Source organism: Mobula hypostoma, chromosome 1 (genome assembly GCF_963921235.1).
Source record: "Mobula hypostoma chromosome 1, sMobHyp1.1, whole genome shotgun sequence".
NCBI lineage: Eukaryota > Metazoa > Chordata > Chondrichthyes > Myliobatiformes > Myliobatidae > Mobula > Mobula hypostoma.
This window is the reverse complement of record NC_086097.1, coordinates 188,466,853-188,493,264: the sequence shown is the minus strand read 5'-3', so window position 1 is coordinate 188,493,264 and position 26,412 is coordinate 188,466,853. Positions and strand designations below refer to the sequence as shown.

The 26,412-nt window shown below is 41.7% G+C and overlaps 1 protein-coding gene across 2 annotated transcripts in view; it reads left to right on the top strand.

The window, feature by feature from the left end:
- LOC134353586 (copine-3-like) overlaps positions 1-25,687 on the top strand; it is a 64,136-nt gene extending 38,449 nt beyond the window's left edge. Inside the window, exons 11-16 of one of the 2 annotated variants that reach the window (XM_063061677.1) lie at positions 6,506-6,639; positions 14,652-14,706; positions 14,797-14,848; positions 16,078-16,211; positions 22,811-23,047; positions 24,459-25,687. In XM_063061677.1, the coding sequence (XP_062917747.1) occupies positions 6,506-6,639; positions 14,652-14,706; positions 14,797-14,848; positions 16,078-16,211; positions 22,811-23,047; positions 24,459-24,566 (720 nt within the window). In that variant the 3' untranslated portion in view covers positions 24,567-25,687. The remainder of the gene's footprint in view (positions 1-6,505; positions 6,640-14,651; positions 14,707-14,796; positions 14,849-16,077; positions 16,212-22,810; positions 23,048-24,458) is intronic. The other variant, XM_063061686.1, reaches the window with a different exon arrangement.
- Positions 25,688-26,412: the final 725 nt, after the last annotated feature.

Sequence of the window (26,412 nt, the reverse complement as noted above, 5' to 3'; positions counted from 1 at the left end):
TGCCTGTATAAATACAGAGTTAAATGTACTTGTTTAGCAAGAATGTTAGCCAAGTATCCTTATAAGATAATTAACAAATGGATAGCCCTTTTGCTGTTAATGTTTTGTTAATGTTGATTGGAAAAATTCTAACATCAACAAATGTAAAGTTGCATAGTTCTTTGTAATTCATTAATTATAAATTCCAAAACCCAAATTTAACTTTAATGAGTTAGTAATTCATTTGCACAGCCAAAAGAATCATATTACTATGGCATTGAATTTTATGCCTTACAAGGCGCGAAACGAAAGACTGTGTGACACGCATGAATTTTGGACACGTTTCTGACGAGTTACAACCAGATTGGAATTTGTGATTTATGCACCTAAATGAGAATGAACAGGAAATTGAGCTTAATAAAGTGGACCACTCACCTCAAGACTCTCTGGTCTGTTGATCTATCACCCTAACCCCCAACATTCCTGGACCCATGGTACCTTCCCATGCAAACTAATGAGATGCAGCACCTCTTCCTTTCCCACCATACAGGGGTGCAAAGAATCAATCCAGATAAAGCAGTCCTTCGAATCGTCACTTGGACCATGTTTAGCATATTGTATTTGCTGTTCACCATGTAGTCTCTTCTACGTTGGAGAAATCATACTGGGGTCATTTTGCAGAACATCTTTGCCTAGTCTGCAGGGGATTGTTTTAATTCTCAATTCCACTTTCATTTCAACCTGTTAATCCTCCACCACCACTACAGTAAAGCTCAGAGTAAACTTGAACAACTTGGTATCTTACATCTGAGCACTTTGCAACTCTCTCAAGTGAACATTGAATTTTCCAACTTTAGGTCTATTGCTGTCTCTGTCTCATGGTGGTGTCTCTTTCTCACGCAATTTCTACAAAATGTCTCCCTTAGGGTCATTATTTTTTCTCTTTATCATTTTAACTGTCTTTAACCTATCTCCACATAGCTCTCTACCTCACTCTTCACCCCTGCTCCAGCTCTGCTTTGAAAAAGCAAACCTTCCATTGCACCCTCCAAACACACCAGTTCTGGGGAAGAGTCCCTGAAGCATTGACTGTTTTCTCTTTCCACAGATGCTGCTTGATTGTTTGGGTTCTTTCAACCTTGTGTTTCCAATTGCAGCATTTGCAGTTTTATTTGTTTTTCTGAACAGTTTTTTTTTGGCATAATGCTATTGACTCTGGAGTAAATGCTTACAAATTATAAAGCATCTTTTTCTAAAATGTGGGCACGTGGCCAAGTGGTTAAGGCATTCGTCTAGTGATCTGAAGGTTGTTAGTTCGAGCCTCAGCTGTGGCAGTGTGTTTGTGTCCTTGAGCAAGGCACTTAACCACACATTGCTCTAGTGTCTGTGCAAGGAGTGGCGTCCCACACAGACTTCCAATCTGTGCCTTGTAAGGCATGAAAATGCCCGACGCAGGCCTCTCATGGTCTGAGTCGACGTTCCCTCCCCTCCCTTTTTCTAAAAAACTGGGTACTGCAATGCATTTCACCTAGTCTTTTCAATGTATAATTATACAAACGTAAAAAGATGGCACAGTAGCCTAGTGGTATACACTTTACAATACAGGCAACCCGGATGGGTACAATTCCTACCGCTGCCTGTAAGGAGTTTGTATGTTCTCTCCGTGTGAGTTTCCTTTGGGTGCTTCAGTTTCCTCCCAGAGTTCAAAGACATACCGGCTGGTAGCTTATTTGGTCATTGTAAATTGTTCCGTAATTGGGCGGTTGCTGGGCAGCGTGGCTCGAAGAGCCGAAAGAGCTTTCTCTGCTGTATCTCAATAAATAAAAAGAGACATGCTCCAGGAACACATCCCTTTAATAAATAGTGGAATTACTGTAATACCCAAAATTCATTTCATTTCTGGTGAGATTTACAATAGTTTTGGCCTGAATCGCTATTGGTGCTATTCTGTTCGTAACAGCTTTTACTAACAAGACTGGAACTGAGCATTATTAATGATGTTGGCTCATCTTTTCTACAGTCTTGTTCAGAATGCTACACAACATTTTGTCAGACTATGTAGACTGATCTAAATTCCAGTCACCAAAGTCCAAAATTGTTTCGGCAGGTTACTCTTCAAAATAAAATGACTAGAAGAAATTCTGTCTCTGCTGACTGTGATGCCAATTTGAACTGCATATGGTCTATATCCCTCAGTTCTCCCATCATTATAACACATGCTCATTATCTGTATATATTTCCTGGCAGTGGAAAGAGTGCTGGCATAATTGTGAGGTAACTTAAGGAATACTGCCTGAAGTTAGAATAGTGATACAAGTTGCTACTAATGTGGGAATTTGATTCCTGAAGCTTGCTGTTCTCTGGATTGGAGTGGCTTTGCACACCAGTATCTATCAGTATCACTGGCATGGTTTAAAGCAGGGGTAGGCAACCTATGGCCTGTGGGCCAGATCCAGCCCACAAAGGTATTTTGACCGGTTCACAAGCAGATATTGGGATACTAAGCTTATCCGGCCCGTGAGCGATTTTCCCTTATTCTGAGTGTTTCACATGACCACACTGATGAACATGCATGGCAACTTGTTAAACTGGCCCCAGGTTCCATTTTGTTCCAAATCAAACACTGGTATATACGAATGACGGGAAGGCAGACTACCTTATTAATATGTATTGGATACTTACCGGGCACGTACAGGTTTTAGAATATAGAATAGTACAGTGCAGTACAGGCCCTTCGGCCCACAATGTTGTGCCGACCCTCAAACCCTGCCTCCCATATAAGCCCCCACTTTAAATTCCTCCATATACCTGTCTAGTAGTCTCTTAAACTTCACGAGTGTATCTGCCTCCACCACTGACTCAGGCAGTGCATTCCACGCACCAACTACTCTCTGAGTAAAAAACCTTACTCTAATATCCCCCTTGAACTTCCCACCCCTTACCTTAAAGCCACGTCCTCTTGTATTGAGCAGTGGTGCCCTGGGGAAGAGGTGCTGGCTATCCACTTTTTCTATTCTTCTTATTATCTTGACACCTCTATCATGTCTCCTCTCATCCTCCTGCTCTCCAAAGAGTAAAGCCCTAGCTCCCTTAATCTCTGATCATAATGCATGCTTTCCAAACCAGGCAGCTCTTCTGTACCCTTTCCAATGCTTCCACATCCTTCCTATAGTGAGGCGACCAGAACTGGACACAGTACTCCAAGTGTGGCCTAACCAGAGTTTTATAGAGCTGCATCATTACATCGTGACTCTTAAACTCTGTCCCTCGACTTATGAAAGCTAACATCCCATAAGCTTTCTTAACTACCCTATCCAGCTGTGAGGCAACTTTCAAGGATCTGTGGACATGTACCCCAAGATCCCTCTGCTCCTCCACACTACCAAGTATCCTGCCATTTACTTTGTACTCTGCCTTGGAGTTTGTCCTTTCAAATTGTACCACCTCACCCTTCTCTGGGTTGAACTCCATCTGCCACTTCTCAGCCCACTGCAGCATCCTATCAATATGTCTCTGCAATCTTTGACAATCCTCTACACTATCTACAACACCACCAACCTTTTTGTTGTCTGCAAACTTGCCAACCCACCCTTCTACCCCCACATCCAGTTCTTTAATAAAAATCACGAAAAGTAGAGGTCCCAGAACAGATCCTTGTGGGACACCACTAGTCACAATCCTCCAATCTGAATGTACTCCCTCCACCACGACCCTCTGCCTTCTGCAGGCAAGCCAATTCTGAATTCACCTGGCCTAACTTCCCTGGATCCCATGCTTTCTGACTTTCTGAATAAGCCTACCGTGTGGACCCTTGTCAGATGCCTTACTAAAATCCATATAGATCACATCCAGTGCACTACCCTCACCTATATGCCTGGTGACCTCCTCAAAGAACTTTATCAGGCTTGTTAGACAGGATCTGCCCTTCACAAAGCCATGCTGACTATCCCTGATCAGACCATGATTCTCTAAGTGCCCAGAGATCCTATCTCTAAGAATCTTTTCCAACAGCTTTCCCACCACAGACGTAAGGCTCATTGGTCTATAATTACCCGGACTATCCCTACTACCTTTTTTGATCAAGGGGACAACATTCGCCTCCCTCCAATCCTCCGGTACCATTCCCGTGGACAATGAGGACAAAAAGATCCTAGCCAGAGGCTCAGCAATCTCTTCTCTCACCTCGTGGAGCAGCCTGGGGAATATTCCATCAGGCCCAGTGGACTTACCCGTCCTAATGTATTTTAACAACTCCAACACCTCCTCTCCCTTAATATCAACATGCTCCAGAACATCAACCTCACTCATATTGTCCTCACCATCATCAAGTTCCCTCTCATTGGTGAATACCGAAGAGAAGTATTCATTGAGGACCTCGCTCACTTCCACAGCCTCCAGGCACATCTTCCCACCTTTATCTCTAATCGGTCCTACCTTTACTCCTGTCGTCTTTTTTTTCTTCACATAATTGAAGAATGCCTTGGGGTTTTCCTTCACCCTACTCACCAAGGCCTTCTCATGCCCTCTTCTTGCTCTTCTCAGCCCCTTCTTAAGCTCCTTTCTTGCTTCCCTATATTCTGCAATAGACCCATCTGATCCTTGCTTCCTAAACCTCATGTATGCTGCCTTCTTCCACCTGACTAGATTTTCCACCTCACTTGTCACCCATGGTTCCTTCATCCTACCATTCTTTATCTTCCTCACCGGGACAAATTTATTCCTAACATCCTGCAAGAGATCTCTGAACATCGACCACATGTCCATAGTATATTTCCCTGCAAAAACATCATCCCAATTCACACCTGCAAGTTCTAGCCTTATAGCCTCATAATTTGCCCTTCCCAATTAAAAATTTTCCTGTCCTCTTTGATTCTCTCCTTTTCCATGATAATGCTAAAGGCCAGGGAGCAGTGGTCACTGTCCCCCAGATGCTCACCCACTGAGAGATCTGTGACCTGACCCGGTTCATTACCAAGTACTAGATCTAGTATGGCATTCCCCCTAGTCGGCATGTCCACATACTGTGACAGGAATCTGTCCTGGACATACTTAGCAAACTCTGCCCCATCTAAACCCTTGGAACTAATCAGGTGCCAATTACTATTAGGGAAGTTAAAGTCACCCATGATAACAACCCTGTTATTTTTGCACTTTTCCAAAATCTGCCTCTCAATCTGCTCCTCTGTATCTCTGCTGCTACCAGGGTGCCTATAGAATACCCCCAGTAGAGTAACTGCTTCCTTCCTGTTCCTGACTTCCACCCATACTGACTCGAAAGAGGATCCTGCTACATTACCCACCCTTTCTGTAGCTGTAATAGTATCTCTGACCAGTAATGCCACCCCTCCTCCCCCTTTTCAGCCCTCTCTATCCCTTTTAAAGCACTGAAATCCAGGAATATTGAGAATCCATTCCTGCCCTGGTGCCAGCCAAGTCTCTGTAATGGCCACTACATCATAATTCCATGTATGTATCCAAGCTCTCAGTTCATCACCTTTGTTCCTGATGCTTCTTGCATTGAGGTACACACATTTCAGCCCTTCTACCTTACTGTCTTTACACCGTTTATTCTGCTTCTCTTTCCTCAAAGCTTCTCTATATGTTAGATCTGGCTTTACTCCATGCACTTCTTTCACTACTCTATCGGTCTGGGTCCCATCCCCCTTGCAAATTAGTTTAAACCCTCCCGAACCATGCTAGCAAACCTACTGCAAGGATATTGCTCCCCCTCAAGACTAGATGGGATCGTTCAAATTTGTAAACAGAAACAGTGTCACTGTTTCAACAAGAAATCCACGCTAAATATCCAGATATTTACATGTGATGGCATCATTGTTTGGCAGCACTTACCTATGTGAGCAATTATTTTCAAAAATGAAGCACACCAAGAACCATTTGAGAACAAGATTGACTGATGCCCATCTGGATAATGTCTTGCTCTTGCATCAACAAGTCTGACACCCAGTATTGAGAAGCTTTCAAACAACAAACAGCATCAAGTTTCACATTGATTTATCAACTGTTTGCATTAAAATTTTCTTTTTTATCATACTGAAATTACCACTATTCAGTGCATCATGTTCATATGTTTTATGTTTAAAGATTCTTTGTGTCCTTTTAATAGATTCAAAAGATGCCTTGATTGAAATAAATTGCAACTAAACTGAGTTCTTAGATTACTAATTGGCATCCTTGGTTAAGCACAAATGATTTTCTAGCATGCATTATTCATTAATTTGAGGCAAAACATAACTAGATGTACTTAAATGGATAATTCCCATATTTCAAGTTTTTTATGACATTTATCCGCTCATTAATACACGATCTGGCCCACAGAGGTAAAAAGGTTGCCTACCCCTGGTTTAAAGGTTTTAGAAATAGCTTTAGGGAGGTCTCTATCACTATGAACACTGGGAAAACTACAAGAGGTAAATTTCTTTGTTTGTTTACCAAGATGCATGCTAACCAAAGGCTCTCCAGAATACAACTACCTCACAGTAAATGCTTTTTTGCTTTTTGTATGTAGGTTGGAATTGACTTCACGGGCTCTAATGGGGATCCACGAACACCAAATTCTCTGCATTATTTAAATCCAAGTGGGTATAATGAATATCAAATGGCAATCTGGTCTATTGGAGTGATCATTCAAGACTATGACACGTAATGTATTCAGTTCTATTATGTTAAGTTTCTTTGAAACACTACTGAATATTCATTTTGAGGCAATAGCTGCACTGTATGCAATTTTACCTGCAAGCATGATGTTTGGTTCCATTACAAGTGCCAGTGAAAATTATTTTATAAATAGACATGGGAAACTCAGCACTAGCAGAAAGAGATGTAATATTTTAAGTTTTGCCTGTGTGATGAATTCTTGCTTCCTGGGACAGGGGCCTCATGTTTTTGCCAAGCTCAGTCCTGTATACATTCTGGAAGAAGTTGTGGTGGTGGAGGGGTACAAATACTGGAGTGTTCACCTCAACAACAGACTTGACAGGAAAACCAACACCGAGGCTGTTTACAAGAAGGGGATGAGCAGACTCCATTTTCTAAGGAATCTGAGATCCTTCAAAGTATGCATGTTGGAGATGTTTTACCAGTTTTTTGTGGCTTTGTGTTGGGAGAGCAGCATCAGTGCAGGTGATGTAAAAAGACTAAATAAATTCATCAGAAAGGCTGAATCTATCCTTGCCTACAGTGCGGCCTCTTTTGAGTAGTGGTGGAGAGGAGGTCACTAAACAAACTGTTACTCATTATGGACAGTCAGGCACATCCTCTCCATGACCTACTGAATAAGCAGCGGAGCACCCTTTCGAATAGGCTCATTCAGCTATGCTGACACAAGGATCGTTACAGAAATTTTTTTGACCAAATGCAATAAGCATACACAACAGTTCATCTCTGTGTGACAGGAGAACACACATCATAGTACAATAGTCTCTGCTTTACAATTTTATACATTATTATTGGACTTTATTACACATTGGTACATTATTGTGTATACTATTATTCTGTACTTTATTAAGTCTGCACACTGTTTTAAATGTTGCTGCTGTAACAAAAGAATTTCCCACTCTGGATCAAGGAAGTACTCATTATTATTATTATTATTATTATTATTATTATTACTACTACTAAACAGCAGCTGCCACTTGTAAGATCAAACCATGTAAGTTAAACTTCCAACAATATGCTTTGTTTAGTTTCTGGTCATAAAAAGGAGTCAGTCTTCCATTTTGAAAATGTAAATGGTACACAATAATTAGTTTGAAGTTTGAAATCATAGCTTTGCAAACAAGCTGTGTACATAGCAACACTCACAACACGCTGGAGGAACTCAGCAGGTCGGGCAGCATCCATGGACACGATCAGTCAATGTTTCAGGCAGGAACCCTTCGTCAGGACTGTAGGGGGAAGGGGCAGAGGCCCTATAAAGAAGGTGGGGGAGGGTGGGAAGGAGAAGGCTGGTAGGTTCCAGGTGAAACCACCCCCCCCCCTTTATCTTTCCCCTTACTGGTTTTTCACTTGGAACCTACCAGCCTTCTCCTTCTAACCCTCCCCCACCTTCTTTATAGGGCCTCTGCCCCTTCCCTCTCCAGTCCTGACGAAGGGTTCCGGCTCGAAACGTTGACTGATCGTTTCCACGGATGTTGCCCGACCTGCTGAGTTCCTCCAGCATGTTGTGAGTGTTGCTTTGACCCCAGCATCTGCAGATTATTTTGTGTTTGTGTGCATGGCAGATGCTCTTCCTGCAGAAAGTAGGATGTTTGTCACTGCACCTTGTTTATTGCTGCAGTAGAAGGAATGGGTTGTTTAAATTGGCTTGTTTCAAAATAGACTACACTGATTTAAGTTGTATAGTTCAAAAATACATGCAGAATGGATGGATAATAAATAGCATAACAAATAACTGATGCACTTATAGTTGGAAGGCTTGTATACTTGGAGAAGTTAGCTTTATAACATTAATTGTGGGGAGCTGGGAACTATTTCCAAGGGGCAGTTTGTGTAAAAAGGTATACATGTGAAGTCTCCCAAGTGGAAAGAAACAGTGTAAATGTAGAGAGAAGTTCAGGTTTATTAGGAATGGGTAAAGGAACATCAAGAAACATGAAAGAAATGTGGGGTGAACTAGAATCCATTCCTTTGGCTTCAATTTCTGCATTGGATGATTGCTCATTTCATTGGTAGTATGTCTTTTTAGCTTACAGGAATTGTACCTGTGTTTTGGAAATCTTTTGTGCTTTAGAAATGGTTTGCAGTTTGAAAATGTTTAACATAGAAATCCTGCATTTTAAATATGTTTCAAGTATGTTGTTTGGATTTAAATGTGTGCCATTGAAAATGAATGAACTGTGTTTTAAACTACTTTGTTAGCTGGAAGTACCTTCTTGGTAGGATGAGGGGACCCACCACTTGAATAGTGGGTATTGGGAGCTGAACCCGCTGTGAAGGATCAACAGGAAAGTGAGCTCATTTTTAAAGATTGGGTAGTTCCAGTATCTTTAGTGAGAGTACTCGTGGCTACTTATATCAGATAGGGCTTAAGGTCTTCATCTGGGTTTTGAACTTGTAGTCAGCAAACCCAGTACCATCACAGCTGAAATTGACCACAAACCAACTTGACAGTTTTCTGCTGTCGTGGTTTGTAATTTGGCACTGTTGTATTTCACTGTGCCAACAATTTATAATTTGACCATAAGACCATCAGACAAAGGAGCAGAAGTCAGCCATTCGGCCCATCGAGTCTGCTCCACCATTTTATCATGAGCTGATCCATTCTCCCATTTAGTCCCACTCCCCCACCTTCTCACCATAACCTTTGATGCCCTGGCTACTCAGATACCTATCAATCTTTGCCTTAAATACCCCCAATGACTTGGCCTCCACTGCTGCCCGTGGCAACAAATTCCATAGATTCACCACCCTCTGACTAAAAAAATTTCTTCGCATTTCTGTTCTGAATGGGTGCCCTTCAATCCTTAAGTCATGCCCTCTCTACTAGACCCCCATCATGGGAAACAACTTTGCCACATCCACTCTGTCCATGGCTTTCAATATTCGAAATGTTTCCATGAGGTCTCCCCTCATTCTTCTAAACTCCAAGGAATACAGTCCAAGAGCGGACAAATGTTCCTCATATGTTAACCCTCTCATTCCCGGAATCATTCTAGTGAATGTTCTCTGTACCCTCTCCAATGTCAGCACATCCTTTCTTAAATAAGGAGACCAAAACTACCCACAGTACTCCCAAGTAAGTTGTCACCAGTGCCTTATAGAGCCTCAACATCACATCCCTACTCCTATACTCTATTCCTCTAGAAATGAATGCCAACATTGCATTCGCCTTTTTCACTACCGACTCAACCTGGAGGTTAACCTTAAGGGTATCCTGTACGAGGACTCCCAAGTCCCGTTGCATCTTAGAAATTTGAATTCTTTCCCCATTTAAATAATAGTCTGCCCGTTTATTTCTTCTGCCAAAGTGCATAACCATATACTTTCCAACATTGTATTTCATTTGCCACTTCTTTGCCCATTCTTCTAATCTATCCCTCTGCAGACTCTTCATTTCCTCAACGCTACCGGCCCCTCCACCTATCTTCGTATTGTCAGCAAACTTAGCCACAAAGCCATCTATTCCATAATCCAAATCGTTGATGTACAATGTAAAAAGAAGCGACCCCATAACGGACCCCTGAGGAACACCACTGGTAACCGGCAGCCAACCAGAATAGGATCCCTTTATTCCCACTCTCTGTTTCCTGCCAATCAGACAACACTCTATCCACGTATGTAACTTTCCTGTAATTCCATGGGCTCTTATCTTGTTAAGTAGCCTCATGAGTGGCACCTTGTCAAAGGCCTTCTGAAAATCCAAATATACAACATCCACTGCATCTCCCTTGTCTAGCCTACTGGTCATTTCCTCAAAAAATTGTAATAGGTTTGTCAGGCAGGATTTTCCTTTAAGGAATCCATGTTGAGTTCTTCCTATCTTGTCATATGCCTCCAGGTACTCTGTAACCTCATCCTTGACAATTGACTCCAACAACTTCCCAACCACCGATGTCAAGCTAACAGGTCTATAATTTCCTTTTTGCTTCCTTGCCCCCTTCTTAAATAGCGGAGTGACATTTGCAATCTTCCAGTCCTCTGGAACCATGCCAGAATCTATCAACTTTTGAAGATCATCGCTAATGCCTCCGCAATCTCCACAGCTACTTCCTTCAGAACACACGGGTGCATTCCATCTTGTCCGGGAGATTTATCTACCTTTAGACTATTCAGCTTCCTGAGTACTTTCTCTGTTGTAATTGTGACTGCGCACATTTCTCTTCCCTGCCATCCTTGAGTGTCCAGTATACTGCTGATGACTTCCTCAGTGAAGACTGATGCAAAATACTCGTTCAGTTCCTCTGCCATCTCTTTATCTCCCATTGCAATTTCTCCAGCATCATTTTCTATCAGTCCTATATCTACTCTCACCTGTCTTTTACTCTTTATATACTTGAAAAAGCTTTTAGTATCCTCTTTGATATTATTTGCTAGCTTCCTTTCATAGTTAATCTTTTCCCTCTTAGTGACCTTCTTAGTTTCCTTTTGTAAGCTTTTAAAAACTTCCCAATCCTCTGTCTTCCCACTAATTTTTGCTTCCTTGTATGCCCTCTCCTTTGCTTTAACTTTGGCTTTGACTTCTCTTGTCAACCACGATTGCATCCTTTTTCCATTCGAAACTTTCTTATTTTTTGGAATATACCTGTCTTGCACCTTCCTCACTTCTCGCATAAACTCCAGCCACTGCTGCTCTGCCGTCTTTCCCGCCAGTGTCCCTTTCCAGTCAACTTTGGCCTGTTCCCCTCTCATGCCACTGTAATTTCCTTTACTCCACTGAATTACCGACACATCAGATTTTGGCTTCTCTTTTTCAAATTTCATAGTGAACTCAAATCATGTTATGATCACTGCCTCCTAAGGGTTCCTTCACCTCAATCTCTCTAATCACCTCTGGTTCATTACACAATACCCAATCCAGTACAGCCGATCCCCTAGTGGGCTCAACAACAAGCTGTTCTAAAAAGCCATCTCGCAGACATTCTACAAATCCTCTCTCTTGAGATCCAGTGCCGACCTGATTTTCCCAATCCACTCACATGTTAAAATCCCCCATAATTATCATAACACTGCCCTTCGGACAAGCCTTTTCTATTTCCAGTTGTAATTTGTAGTCCACATCACTGCAGCTGTTTGGAGGCCTATAAATAACTGCCATCAGGGTCCTTTTACCCCTGCTATTTCTCAGCTCAACCCATAAAGATTCTGCACCTTCCGATCCTATTTCACCTCTTTCTAATGATTTAATATCATTTCTTACCAATAAAGCCATGCCTCCCCCTCTGCCTACTTGCCTATCCTTCCGATACACCGTGTATCCTTGGACGTTCAGCTCCCAGAGACATGCATCCTTTAGCCACGTCTCAGTGATGGCCACAATATCGTACCTGCCAATCTGTAGCTGTACAACAAGATCATCCACCTGATTCCTTATGTTGCGTGCATTTAAGTACAACACCTTAAGACCAGTATTTGGTACTTTTCGCTTTGATTTCATTGCAACTTTATTGCACTGCAACTCATTCCAATGGCTACAAATTTGCCCCATCACCTGCCTATCTTTCCTGACATCTTTACTGCTCACTATCTTAGATTTATTTCTGTTTTCCCCTTCCTCCGCTCTGTCATTCTGGTTCCCATCCCCCTGCCAAATTAGTTTAAACCCTCCCTAACAGCTCTATTAAACTTTCCCGCCAGGATATTGGTCCCCTTCGGGTTCAGGTGTAACCTGTCCTTTTTGAACAGGTCATACTTCCCCCAGAAGAGATCCCAATTATCCAAGAATCTGAAGCCCTGCCCCCTGCACCAGTCTCTCAGCCACGCATTCATCTGCCTGATCCTACTATTCTTACCCTTGCTAGCACGTGGCACAGGTAGCAATCCCGAGATTACTACCCTGGAGGTCCTGCTTCTCAGCTTCCTTCCTAACTCCTGGAAATCCGTCTTCAGGACCTCCTCCTTTGTCCTATATATGTCATTGGTACCAACATGTACCGAGACAACTGGCTGCTCACCCTCCCCCTTCAGAATATTCAGGACCCGATCCGAGACATCCCGTACCCTGGCACCTGGGAGGCAACACACCATGCAGGTATCTCTATCAGACTCACAGAATCTCCTGTCCGTTCCCCTGACGATGGAATCCCCTATGACTACTGCATTCCTCTTCTTCCTCCTCTCCTGCACAACAGCCCCAGGCTCAGTGCCAGAGACCCGGTCACCGTGGACATCCCCTGTCATGTCATCCCCCTCAACAGCATCCAGAACAAGATATTTGTTGCTGAGGGGGACAGCCACAGGTGTGCTCTCCACTATCCGGGCATTTCCCTTCCCTCTCTTGACAGTGACCCAGTTTTCTGACCCCTGTAGTCTAGGGATGACTACGTCCCTGTAGCTCCTATCTATCACCTCTTCACTTTCCCTGATAAGCAGTAGGTCATCAAGCTGCAGCTCCAAATCCCTAACACGGTCTCTGAGGAGCTGCATCTCAGTGCACCTGGCGCAGATGTGGCCATCAGGGAGGCTGGAGGTCTCCCAGGATTCCCACATCTGACACCTTGAACAAAGCACTAACCCTGCAGGCATGCTATCTAATTCTACAGGAATTAAACAGGAAAAATAAGTCTACTCACCCACTTACCTCGCCAAACAGATGAACTTTTTAAACCATTAGCTCGTACCGTTAGCTGTGAGAACCCTGCTGTTCCTGTCTGTCCGGGCCGAGTTGTGAAAGGGGCGGGGGGAGAAAAAAAGAGTTGGCGCTTCGCTCTCGCCTCTTCCCGTTTACCGTTGAAGCCAAAGCCCTACACTCTGCTCCCACTCACTCCGACGGCTGCCCGCTATATAAAGTGGTCTCCTTTTTAAACTCTCCGCGCTGTCTTGTTGACGTCACGCGCTTACGCAGTTTCGTCCTTCTTGCACTTGAAGAAGTTTTTTAAACAAACTGCCTTCCTTCAGAATTCAGCTCCCATGACGCTCTTAGTCCCGATCCAAAAGACAGCCATTGGTAGCAACCTTCCTTTTTAAACTCTCTGCGCTGTCCTGTACCCGTTTGGTACCTGTCCCACTAAGCATGCCTTTGCTCGTCATCCCACAAAATCGTACAGTCAAACGGCCATTTTTTTAGTCTCTTAGGCTGTTTAGTTGTCATTATTTACACTCCTGCTGCTTTGAAATCAGTGTGTTTTGTGATTGCATTTGGAGGTTTAAGTACAGAATGTGCCTACATTTTTCTTGGGTGTTTGAGGTGGAAATTTGGTGGGGCACGGGAATTGTAATTTTTATATTTAGAATTTTATGAATTTGCAAGTCGTGTTTTAATATTGTCAAATTATCTTGATGAGTGTAACTCCAATGCCAAAAAGTTCATCACCTAAACACTATAATTTCCTCTTAATTAGTGGGAAGTCACATCAGTATGCCTCATCATTAAAATCTAGCAGTACCTCCAAATCCAGGACTTGTAAAGGATAAGGGCAGTAGTCATGTGGAAAATCTGAAGATTCACCTCCAAGTCACATACCATCTTGCTGTAGGCAGTATAGTATAACGTATATATTCTGTATTTAGTAGTAGCACTCAACATCTACTATGATATGTTTTAAGTGGTTAGGCATGGCCAGAGCTCGCTCATGCTTATGCAAGGACCTGGACCCTCTGCAGTTTGCCTACTTACTACCACTAAAGGTCTATGGTGGATACAGTATCACTGGCTCTCCACTCAGCCTTGGGCTACCTAGACAACAGACAGACTGCCATTTATTTTTTCACTGCTCAGTGTTCAACGCCATCATCCCTTTGGTATTTAATCAACAAACTTCAAAACCTGTTTGTTGGGTAAATAAGCTTCCTCCTTAACACCCTAAAATAAAATAAGTCTTACAAAAATAATGTTATGGCCATCCATGATTTGAGATTATTATACAGAATAATTTGGGTACCTGCTTTAATAATTGCAGGTACTTCTGCTTGTTAATGTTCAAGTAACTTATTTTCATGTTATAACTTACTGTACTGTGACGTGGAGGCAGACAATTAATTATGATTTGCGTTTACAGAGACAAATTATTCCCGGCATTTGGGTTTGGTGCAAAAATACCTCCTACTTGGCAGGTAAATGTTAAAGTAGATCTTTTGTATAAATGTATTCAAATAAAATATTAATTATGTGATTTATGCTATACATTGTTCTTTGTTCTGCAGGTATCCCATGAATTTCCACTAAACTTCAATTTTCAAAATCCATTTTGTGAAGGTATGGGACACTTTATTCTGTAGTGGTTGTGTAAATGAAGAGAAGGGGGTAGGTGTAATGGGAGTTCATTTAGATCTGTGCTGTTACTGTAGATCAAGCAATATGGTGAGCAATTTCCTTGAAGTTAAAGATTTCAATCATTTTTGAAATGAGTTTGAAGCGTCTCTGTGCTTCGGACTAATCTATTCATGAAATTTGTTTTAAATTTTGAAAAGAGATTTTTAGAGTTATTTTGATATGTGTGTGGTGCGTGGCCAAGTGGTTAGGGTGTTGGGCTCACGAGCTGAAGGTTGTGGGTTTGAGTCTCGGCCAAGGCAGCATGTTGTGTCTTTGAGCAAGGCACTTAACCACACACAGCTCCAGTCCACCCAGCTGAAAATGGGTACCGACAAATGCTGGGGGTTAACCTCGCGAGAAATTGGTGTCCTGTCTGTGGGGGAGTCTCATATTCTCAGTCGCTTCACGCCACAGAAACCAGCATAAGCACTGGCCTGATGGGCCACAAAGGCTCGGGACAGACTTTAACTTTGACTTTTGATTTTGTTATGCAAGATTTCTTAACAGATCAATCAGCTTAATTCCTTAAATGACAAAGAACTAAAGGTATTGCAGTCTGATTTGATGCTAACCCATCAATTAATGTTTCTCTTGTTGTAGATTTAAATCATTATATTTAAAGTGATTGTTTAAAGTGACTACATTTCATTGTCTGGTCATGAAAGATTTAATATATGTGAAACTTCTTTGATCTGAAATAGAACTGTAGCAAGTAACTGCACTGAACTTCAGATTCAACTTTCATATGATTAAGTAATGGTATGATCTCATGCTATTCTCTCACTTGGAGCTATTGACACTGAAACCATTTGAGAAGAATTGCTTTGTTGTTCTTGACCTTTCTGAAATTTCTTAACATATGAATGCACTGTATACACAATAATTATACTGTTATGCCAGTAAGTATTATAACTAATTTGAGCAAAACAAGGTCAATGTTCATGAGATGAGTGGTTTCTCTTTACGTTCTAATGGACAACTGATTTAATTATACATAAATTTGAAAATAGAATATTTTTAGCACATGATATACTCAGTCTACTTCGTAATTAAGTAACCACGATTTATAAACGGTTACCTCATAATGGGAAAGAAGCACTAACTTGGGTTTAGTAGCAGCCATGACCAAATGTGGTGAATTCCTTTTGCTAACAATTTATTTTGTACTTTAGGGGTTCCAGGGATAATTGCTGCCTACTGCAACTGCCTTCCTCAAGTTAGGCTTTATGGTCCAACAAACTTCTCTCCCATTATAAACCACATGGCAAACTTTGCAGCTGCAGCATCGCAGCAGCCAAAAGCTTCAGTAAGTATTCCTTCCCTTGCACGCCGACTAGCCTACATCTGGGAATAGCTTTAAGACATGTTGGGAATGGTTCTACTGCCACTCTAACTTAATGAGAAAATGTAAGCAGCAAATCAGAATGGGAAGGAAATACCAACTCTTTGTGATATTTTAAATCTCAAAGGTCATTATCAATTACGAGTTAAATGATTAGAACAATGGCATTTTCAGCATTAATATTTGAAGAGAAAAATGTCATAAGAGTGTTGTTAACACAAGGAAATCTGCAGATGCTGGAAATTGAAGCAACACACATCAAAGTTGCTGGTGAACACAGCAGGCCAGGCAGCATCTCTAGGAAGAGGTACAGTCGACGTTTCAGGCCGAGACCCTTCATCAGGACTAACTGAAGGAAGAGCTAGTAAGAGATTTGAGAGGGGGAGGGGGAGGGGGAGATCCAAAATGATAGGAGAAGACAGGAGGGGGAAGGATGGAGCCAAGAGCTGGACAGTTGATTGGCAAAGGGGACGTGAGAGGATAATGGGACAGGAGGCCTAGGGAGAAAGAAAAGGGAGAGGGGGGAAAACCCAGAGGATGGGCAAGGGGTATAGTGAGAGGGACAGAGGGAGAAAAAGGAGAGAGAGAAAAAGAATGTGTGTATATAAATAAATAACGGATGGGGTACAGTGGGGTGGTGCATTAGCGGAAGCTTGAGAAGTCAATGTTAACTGCCGACGGGACATCAACCGTCTCGACTTCACCGCACCTTGTCCCCATTCCAACCTCACTCCTTCCGAACACTCTGCTCTCCACTCCCTCCGCATTAATCCTAACCTTACTATTAAACCCGCCAATAAGGAGGGTGCTGTTGTAGTCTGGCGTACTGACCTCTACCTTGCTGAGGCACAGCGACAACTCGCAGATACCTCCTCTTATTTACCCCTCGATCGTGACCCCACTAAGGAGCACCAGGCCATTGTCTCCCACACCATCACCGACTTTATCCGCTCAGGGGATCTCCCATCCACTGCTACCAACCTTATAGTTCCCAAACCTCGCACTTCCCGTTTCTACCGCCTACCCAAGATCCACAAACCTGCCTGTCCTGGTCGACCTATTGTCTCAGCTTGCTCCTGCCCCACTGAACTCGTTTCTGCGTACCTCAACATGGTTTTATCCCCCTTTGTTCAATCCCTTCCCACCTATGTTCGTGGCACTTCTCACGCTCTTAAACTTTTCGATGATTTTAAGTTCCCTGGCCCCCACCGCTTTATTTTCACCATGGAAGTCCAGTCCCTATATACTTCCATCCCCCATCAGGAAGGTCTCAAAGCTCTCCGCTTCTTTTTGGATTCCAGACCTAACCAGTTCCCTTCTACCACCACTCTGCTCCGTCTAGTGGAATTGGTCCTTACTCTTAATAATTTCTCCTTTGGCTCCTTCCACTTCCTCCAAACTAAAGGTGTAGCTATGGGCACCTGTATGGGTCCCAGCTATGCCTGCCTTTTCGTTGGCTTTGTGGAACAGTCTGTGTTCCAAACCTATTCTGGTATCTGTCCCCCACTTTTCCTTCGCTACATCGACGACTGCATTGGCGCTGCTTCCTGCACGCATGCTAAGCTCATTGACTTCATTAACTTTGCCTCCAACTTTCACCCTGCCCTCAAGTTTACCTGGTCCATTTCTGACACCTCCCTCCCCTTCCTAGATCTTTCTGTCTCTATCTCTGGAGACAGCTTATCCACTGATGTCTACTATAAGCCTACTGACTCTCACAGCTATCTGGACTATTCCTCTTCTCACCCTGTGTCTTGCAAAAATGCCATCCCCTTCTCGCAATTCCTCTGTCTCCGCCGCATCTGCTCTCAGGATGAGGCTTTTCATTCCAGGACGAGGGAGATGTCCTCATTTTGTAAAGAAAGGGGCTTCCCTTCCTCCACCATCAACTCTGCTCTCAAACACATCTCCCCCATTTCACGCACATCTGCTCTCACTCCATCCTCCCACCACCCCACTAGGAATAGGGTTCCCCTGGTCCTCACCTACCACCCCACCAGCCTCCGGGTCCAACATATTATTCTCCGTAACTTCCGCCACCTCCAACGGGATCCCACCACTAAACACATCTTTCTTCCCCCCCCATCTGCTTTCCGCAGGGATCGCTCCCTACGTGACTTCTTGTCCATTTGTCCCCCCCCATCCCTCCCCACCGATCTCTATCCTGACACTTATCCTTGTAAGCAGAACAAGTGCTACACATGTCCTTACACATCCTCCCTCACCTTCAGGGCCCCAGACAGTCCTTCCAGGTGAGGCGACATTTCACCTGTGAGTTGGCTGGGGTGATATACTGCGTCCAGTGCAACCGATGGGGCCTTCTGTATATTGGCGAGACCCGACGCAGACTGGGAGACCACTTTGCTGAACACCTACGCTGTGTCCGCCAGAGAAAGCAGGATCACCCAGTGGCCACACATTTTAATTCCATGTCCTATTCCCATTTTGATATGTCTATCCATGGCCTCCTCTACTGTCAAGATGAAGCCACACTCAGGTTGGAGGAACAACGCCTTATATTCCGTCTGGGTAGCCTCCAACCTGATGGCATGAATATTGACTTCTCAAACTTCCGCTAATGCCCCACCTCCCACTGGTACCCCATCCATTATTTATTTATATACACACATTCTTTTTCTCTCTCTCGTTTTTCTCCCTCTGTCCTTCTCACTACCCCTTGCCCATCCTCTGGGTTTTCCCCCCTCCCCCTTTTCTTTCTCCCTAGGCCTCCTGTCCCATTATCCTCTCATATCCCTTTTGCCAATCACCTGTCCAGCTCTTGGCTCCATCCCTCCCCCTCCTGTCTTCTCCTGTCATTTTGGATCTCCCCCTCCCCCTCCCACTTTCAAATCTCTTACTAGCTCTTCTTTCAGTTAGTCCTGACGAAGGTTCTCGGCCCGATACGTCGACTGTATGCTGCCTGGCCTGCTGCCTTCACCAACAACTTTGTGTGTTGCATAAAAGTATTGTTCCCCTTTAATGGAGAAATAAGTGCAGACATCTGCAGATGCAGATGCTGGAAATCCACACAAAATGATGGCAGAACTCAGCAGGCCAGGCAGCATCTATGGAAAAGAGTAAACAGTCGACATTTCGGGCCCAGACCCTTCATCAGAACTGGAGAAAAAAGATGAGAAGTCAGAGTAAGAAAGTGGGGGAGGGGAGGAAGAAATACAAGGTAGTAGGTGATAGGTAAAGCCAGAAGGGGGTGGGGAGCGGTGAAGTAAAGATCTGGGAAGTTGATTGGTGAAAGAATTAAAGGGCTGGAGAAGGGGGAATCTGATAGGAGAGGACAGGCCATGGAAGAAAGGGAAGTGGGAGGAGCATCAGAGGGAGGTGATGGACAGGCAAGGGGTGAGGGGAGAGAGGAAAATGGGAATGGTGAGGGGTGTGGTGGGGGGGGGTGGGGAAGCATTACCGGAATTTCGAGAAATCAATGTTCATGCCATCAGTTTCAAGGCTACCCAGACAGAATACAAGGGGTTGCACTTCCAGTCTTGAGTGTGGCCTCATCGCAGCAATAGAGGAGTCCATGGACTGACATGTCAGAATGGGAATAAGAGCAGAAATTTAATCTTTGCGATATATGGTTAAGCTTTATGGGGTATAGCAGGGTAGTGGCTAAGTTATGCTCCTGCATCCAGAGGTCCAGAGACATAACTTTAAATCCCTGGGAAAATATAAATACTGTACAAGTAATTACACCTGGAATTAATGCTAAAGGCAACAATGATCAAGATTAAAAAAAAAGTTCTCACTATTTAAGAAAGTAATCTTTCCTGATTTGATCTGTATCTGACTAGATACACTAACGTGGATGATTCTTATCTGCCCCTAAAATGAGGAGGCAGTGGCGATTAACTATTTTAAATACTGGCATCACCTGTGAACGTTTAAACAGAACGTTCAGTGCAGTAATGTATGTTTTGTGCTCCCAAATAGAAGAACATTTCAGAAATATAGCTGTTGTTTCAAAAGGGAGGTTTTATCAATGCATGCTTAGCGTGGAAATTCATTGTCTGATATTTATCTCCTTGCATTATCTTGGTTGTGCTTGGAATGACCTTGAATCTCTTCAGAATTGTTATTGGCCTGTTCTCCTTGTAATCAAGTGAGTTTTTGGCCAGATTCTCTGGTTGCCTTCCATGTTTCAAAAAGATAATAGCTGATGTGGTTGATTAGCCTCTGAAAACTGCTCCTAGTAGGATGGGAAGAGAGTAGTGAATTTGGATTGAAAAGGTTACTGGGAAAATTATTTGGAGAATTAGTTTGCAGTGAGAGTCAGCTTAGATGTGATGGACTGAATTCCTTAAAACTTAAACATAGAAAGCATATGGTAGGCTAAGATATCAAATATTGCTGGCAAAAATCGCAATGCCAATTTGTGATCATGTGTACTCCAACTGTGAACTTTGTTCAGAGCTGAGTTGATCGCTGTGAGTTCATGCAATTGCTTGATATGGACAGAAGACGACAGCAGGCTTAGCTGAATGTTAAAGATATCAAACATTTAATGGTTATGAAGTTCAGGTACACTCAGACATCTGAAAAAATAAAATTCTAGGATATTTAAAGGCACCCAAACAATTAAAAAAAAACCTGAAGTATTAATTTTAAGTCTCTCACAACTATATTTTCATGATAAAGTCAGTCCCTGTATATGGTCCAATCTGATACAAAAATTTCCTGCACTGTGTGGTAGGATTCCTTCACTCTAACCAGTATAAAATGAGGGTAACTGGAAATTTGGTGAAATCCATGAGAAATTCAGCACTTAAACTTGTCAGAACACTGACTGTAACTGTTTGGATATAAATTACTGTTGTCATGTTATGTGGGGTGTGTGGGCATTTATGTGGGCAAATTCTGACATTTCCTGGGCATATTCAGGCCATTGTCAGGAGCTACTTGGATAACTCGTAGCGGAATGTGTGTAACAACAAATCTGATTCGGAAGAATGAAGATGAGTCAGATTTAACTTAAATACAGTTGGCCCTCATCCGCGAGTTCCGCACGCGCGAATTCAACCAACTGTGAATCGAGAAAACCCGGAAGTGCTCTTCCAGCTCTTGTTTTTCGAACACGTACAGACTTTCTTTTCTTGTCATTATTCCCTAAACAATGCAGTATAACAACTATTTTACATAGCATTTACATTGTATTAGGTATTATAAGTAATCTAGAGATGATTTAAAGTATACGGGAGGATGTGCGTAGGTTATCGTGGATCGGGATCGAAAAAAACGGAAGTTCTCTAACTAAGTAAGTCGGAACAGGTACATCTGGTATTATTTAGCGTCAGTTAGCAAACGTTTGTCTTAGTATATAGTATATATTTTACTTTTCTATGCATATAAAATACTTAAGAAACGTATGTTTCAGCGCCAGGAACGGAAATTCCCGAGTTCGATCCAGTGACAGATCGCTCCCGAGTGCGCTGTCCATCTGTGCCGGGTTGATGTGGAGGATCAAAAACCCAAAACCCAATAATTAAACCACTGTGTTGCTTAGTAATAATTGTAGCTTTAATCGGGCAGGGCCTTTCTCATTTTATCCTTTAAAATTGTTCCGATCGTTGACCTACTGTAGCCTAATGGTTTTCCAATGACCTCTTTCTGATCGCTTTATTATTTCCACTTATTTTCAATCGCAATCGTGATTATTTTTGTGAACAGTAACACTGCGGATTTAGAGCTCCGCCACCGGGTCCTAATGCCCACCGCACTGAGACAGGTTAAATAAGGTCCAGGGTTCTGCTGGGTCCTCAGGTCCACTGCATTGAGACAGGTTGAATAAGGGACTTGAGCATCTGCGTTTTTTGGTATCTGCGAGGGGTCCCGGAACCAATCCCTCGCGGATAAGGAGTGCCGACTGTAATGTGAAACTTTGTTTTCCAGTAGCAGTACAGTACAAAGACACTAAAATTACTAAATTACAAAATAGTGCAGTGAAGGAAAGAATTTTATTGTCCATGGAACATTCAGAGATCTGTTAGCAGAGGAGAAGAAGCTGATCCTAAATCGGGGGTTCCCAAATTTTTTTGTTTAGCTCACTGCAGTCCATGAATGAAGTTGGTACTTCTTGATCCATGTTACATCCCAGAAGTTCTTTCTTCCTGAAGAATCACTGAACAAATACTGTCTCCTTTGTAATAGTGTTAAAAATGACAGTTCAGCATTTTTTTTTGTTGAGATACTGAACCCTCTTAAAATTCAGTTAAAATAACATAAGTTTAAGGTAATTGGCAAAATGGCCGGAGGAAAAGAGGAAATTTTTTTTCTTTAATGCAGCAAATTGTTATTACTTTTGTTTTGGGAAACTTTGTTATCACTTCTACTTGAGAGATCTGCATATAAAAGCAGGTTAAATTAAATATTGCAAGCATATAGTAAAAATCAATTTCAATCTATCATAATTGTAGGAAAATATATTATTCAAGTGTTTCAATGATTTTTTGTAAATAAATTGTACACTAAGAACCTAGATTCTGTTTGATCTTGTCAAATTAATCCCTTTGTATAATTTTGGTGAATTATATATGCTAAGATCTATCTTTTGGCAGCAATATTACATCCTGCTGATCATCACAGATGGAGTGATAACTGACTTAGAGGATACACGACGGGCCATCGTTAATGCTGCAAAATTGCCAATGTCTATCATCATTATTGGTGTTGGTGGGGCAGATTTTAGTGCCATGGAGTTTCTGGATGGTGATGATGGAGTTCTGAGATCACCCACTGGAGAACCAGCTATCAGAGATATTGTCCAATTTGTACCATTTAGGAAATTTCAAAATGTAAGTACGTTATATAAACCAATAATAATTTAAGTCTGCTTCACAGTTTCTGTGTAACAAAAACATTAAAATATTGTATAATCAGAAATTGTTGAATGTAGCTGAAAAATTATCATGTATTTCCACACACATTTATACAATGAGTAAGTATTTTGATGGTTTTGATGTTTTTAAATAAAAGAAAATCTGCCATGGAATGTACCTATTATGATATAGCTGCATAGTGAAGACTGGGTCATGAGTTGAATACTTTAAGTGAAGAACATGATTTGGTTTTGGGGCGACAACAAACTCTGGGTGCTGGAATTTGGAGCTGTTCATAACCTGAACAGTTCATAAGTTGAAAATGTGGCCACAAACTGAGTTATCATATTCAGAACGTGCTTGAAGCTGCAAACATCTGGAAAATATATTACGCCGGTCTGCCAAATGCCAAAGTTTTGAATGTATGGATTGTACATATGTCGGGTATTTTGTAACCTGTAGTAACACACAAAACGCTGGAGGAATTCGTCAAGATTGGTAACACCCGTGGAGGAAAATGGGAGAAGCTGAAACAAATAGAAAGTCATAGACTGGCAAAAGTGATTGGCTTTTCCTCCATTTTCACAAATAAAATTTAATTTAAAAAGTGGGGTGGGGAGGATGTATGCAGCAGTACTAAAATTAAATAAGAAGCTGCTGCTTCCACAAGCAGCAGGGTTGGTAAAGGCAGCTCATAGATGCAAGGCCGTTGACAAAATGACTGAAAGAATTCTGAAATAAAATTGCTTGAAATAGTCAGGAAGTTGAGCTGTATCTGTTGGAGTTTTGCAACACCCAAGTACTGTTGTCGTATGTTTTTGCTCTCCAACTGCTTCATTCTCTCAATGACTGCTTAAAGATTATTTTCAGGGTCACCCTGGTTTCAATGTACCAGAGACTCGTGACACCTCTTCCCCCCCCACCCCCGCCAACTCTCCATGCAGCTTGTTTCTTTTTCAGTTTTGATGAAGGATCTTCAAACTGAAGCATTAACTCTATTTCTATTCCCACAGACATGACCTAACCAGTACTTCCAGCATTTTCAGTTTTTTCTTTTAATTTTCCAGTATATAGTCTTCCTTGTGATTTTTTTTCAAATGACTGAAGATTTTGCTTTAATGGATGAAATTCTATTTATCTTGCATTCGCCACCTAAAAGTGAATTTAAAGCGTATTTGAGCAGAGGGGGGAAAATGCAGTGATATGTGGAACACAACTAGTTGGATAGTCTTTTCTTAAGGCCTGATATGAGGGTAATGGCCCATATCAGATAGAGATGGGACTCATTCCGTAATGACCGAAAATGTGTTGTGTTATCTGTCTTTAGTATTTTTTTGTTCATGGTTGCTCTTTTTAAAAGTATTTGTATTTTTCTCTCATTTAACAGGCACCTAAAGAAGTTCTTGCACAGAGTGTCCTCGCTGAATTACCTCAGCAAGTGGTGTGTTACTTCAACACCCGCAAGCTCCAACCTCCCAATGAACCACCTTCTTAAGTTTTGGAAATGCAGTATGGCATATGGAAAATTCCCCAAAGTACAGGAATCTTTTGGTTCTGCCAGCATTACAGTGTTTAAAATGCATGATAGAAATGTTTTACATGTATTAAGAGGTCCATTTTGACTAATGTTTTGAGTAACTTAAAAAATAACAAAATTGACCAAATTAAATGATTTGTGCAATATTTTTGCAGTGCCTTGAAAATTCAGTAAAATGATCATTCAGGACTGTATCTCATCTCATCCTCCCTTTTAAAATTTGTTACATATTTTACAAGTTTTATTTTTATTTGTAATGTACAGATTTTGCACTTTTAGATTGGAGTCAAATAACTAAATATGAAATACATGCTTTTGAAATAGAGCCCTAAGTGTATTGATATTTTTAAATAATTGTTGAATATATTCCATTTCTTTAAAGATAACCTTAAAGCTGAATAACATGTAAGCTGTCAGACACCGTAACATTCTTCCTATGGTTTGGAGAGTATAGCATATCAGTCATTTGGACCTTGGTAGATGGTCCTTTACACAATTACCAAATGTCTGCAATTAACTTTAATTTAATCTCTCTACTTCTTTCCATTCTTGCTTACTAAAATTTCTAAATATATTAAAGTTTAAATATATATTCCTGAAATCAGATAAGCATGGAGTAAAAGTATTTTATGACCTTAAAAGATGCCAGCTGCCCAGCAGCTGTGTGGCAATTCTGCTATATCTACAAATATACAGTACACATGTCATTTGAGATAATTGTATCGAAAGTATATTGTAACTTTATATTGAATAAAAGTGCCAAAAACTCCAACTAGTCATCCAATGAGTTTGTAAATGCAGAAATGGAATTGGGAAAAATAAGAATGTAAACAGTTACTGACAATTCTGGGCATGATAAAGCTGTCTACAGAGCATACTACTGAATTTTAAATGGTTATTTTTGTCTTTGCATTGGTTCATTGGACCACTGTTAGTTTTACATTAACACATTTATGTCATTCAATAATTTATCACTATACCTTTTAAGGTCGTATTTGAAAGAACCATTTGTCTGACAGATGAGCAAATCTGCAGATACTAGAAATCCAAACAACACACACAAAATGCTGGAGGAACTCAGCAGGCCAGGCAGCATCTATGGAAAAGAGTACAGTCGACATTTTGGGCCGTGAGCCTTTATCAGGACTTGTGAAGGATCTCGGCCCAAAACGTCAACTGTTTACTCAGTTCCATAGATGCTGCCTGGCCTGCTGAGTGCTTCCAGCATTTTATTTGACAATGTTGAGTTGCAGACTGTTAAAACAATTAAGGTAAAATTAACTCTATTTCCCTTGGTACTGCTTATTCGTTCTGAAATGTCTTTTTTTTTCCATATTAAGCTGTAATATTGAAGGAATTGGTGATTGCCTAAAATTATGTGACTATTTCATCAAAACTTAATAGTCAGAAGTAACATCCTTGTTCAAATAAACAACACATTTTGATTTTTACAACATTATGACTAGAAAATGTTAATGAGGTAAAGTTAACAACCGATACATTTCAGAAGGTCTTTAAAACAGATACAGAAATGATGAAATCACTTAGCCAATCAAGCAGCATCTATGAAAACAGAATTAACCTTTTGAATGCTGCCTGTTCTGCAATGGCTTCTAGCATGATTCAGATTTCTGTAGCTCTCAAAGTGGCAATGCAAGTCAATAGGGTGAGAAAGAAAGCATACAGCATGCCCCTACCTTCATTGGTAAGGGCATTGACAACAAAAGTCATGTAGTCAGGTTGCAGTTCTACAAAAAATTTTAGTGAAGGCACACTTGGTGTATTGTGTGCAGTTCTGGCTGCT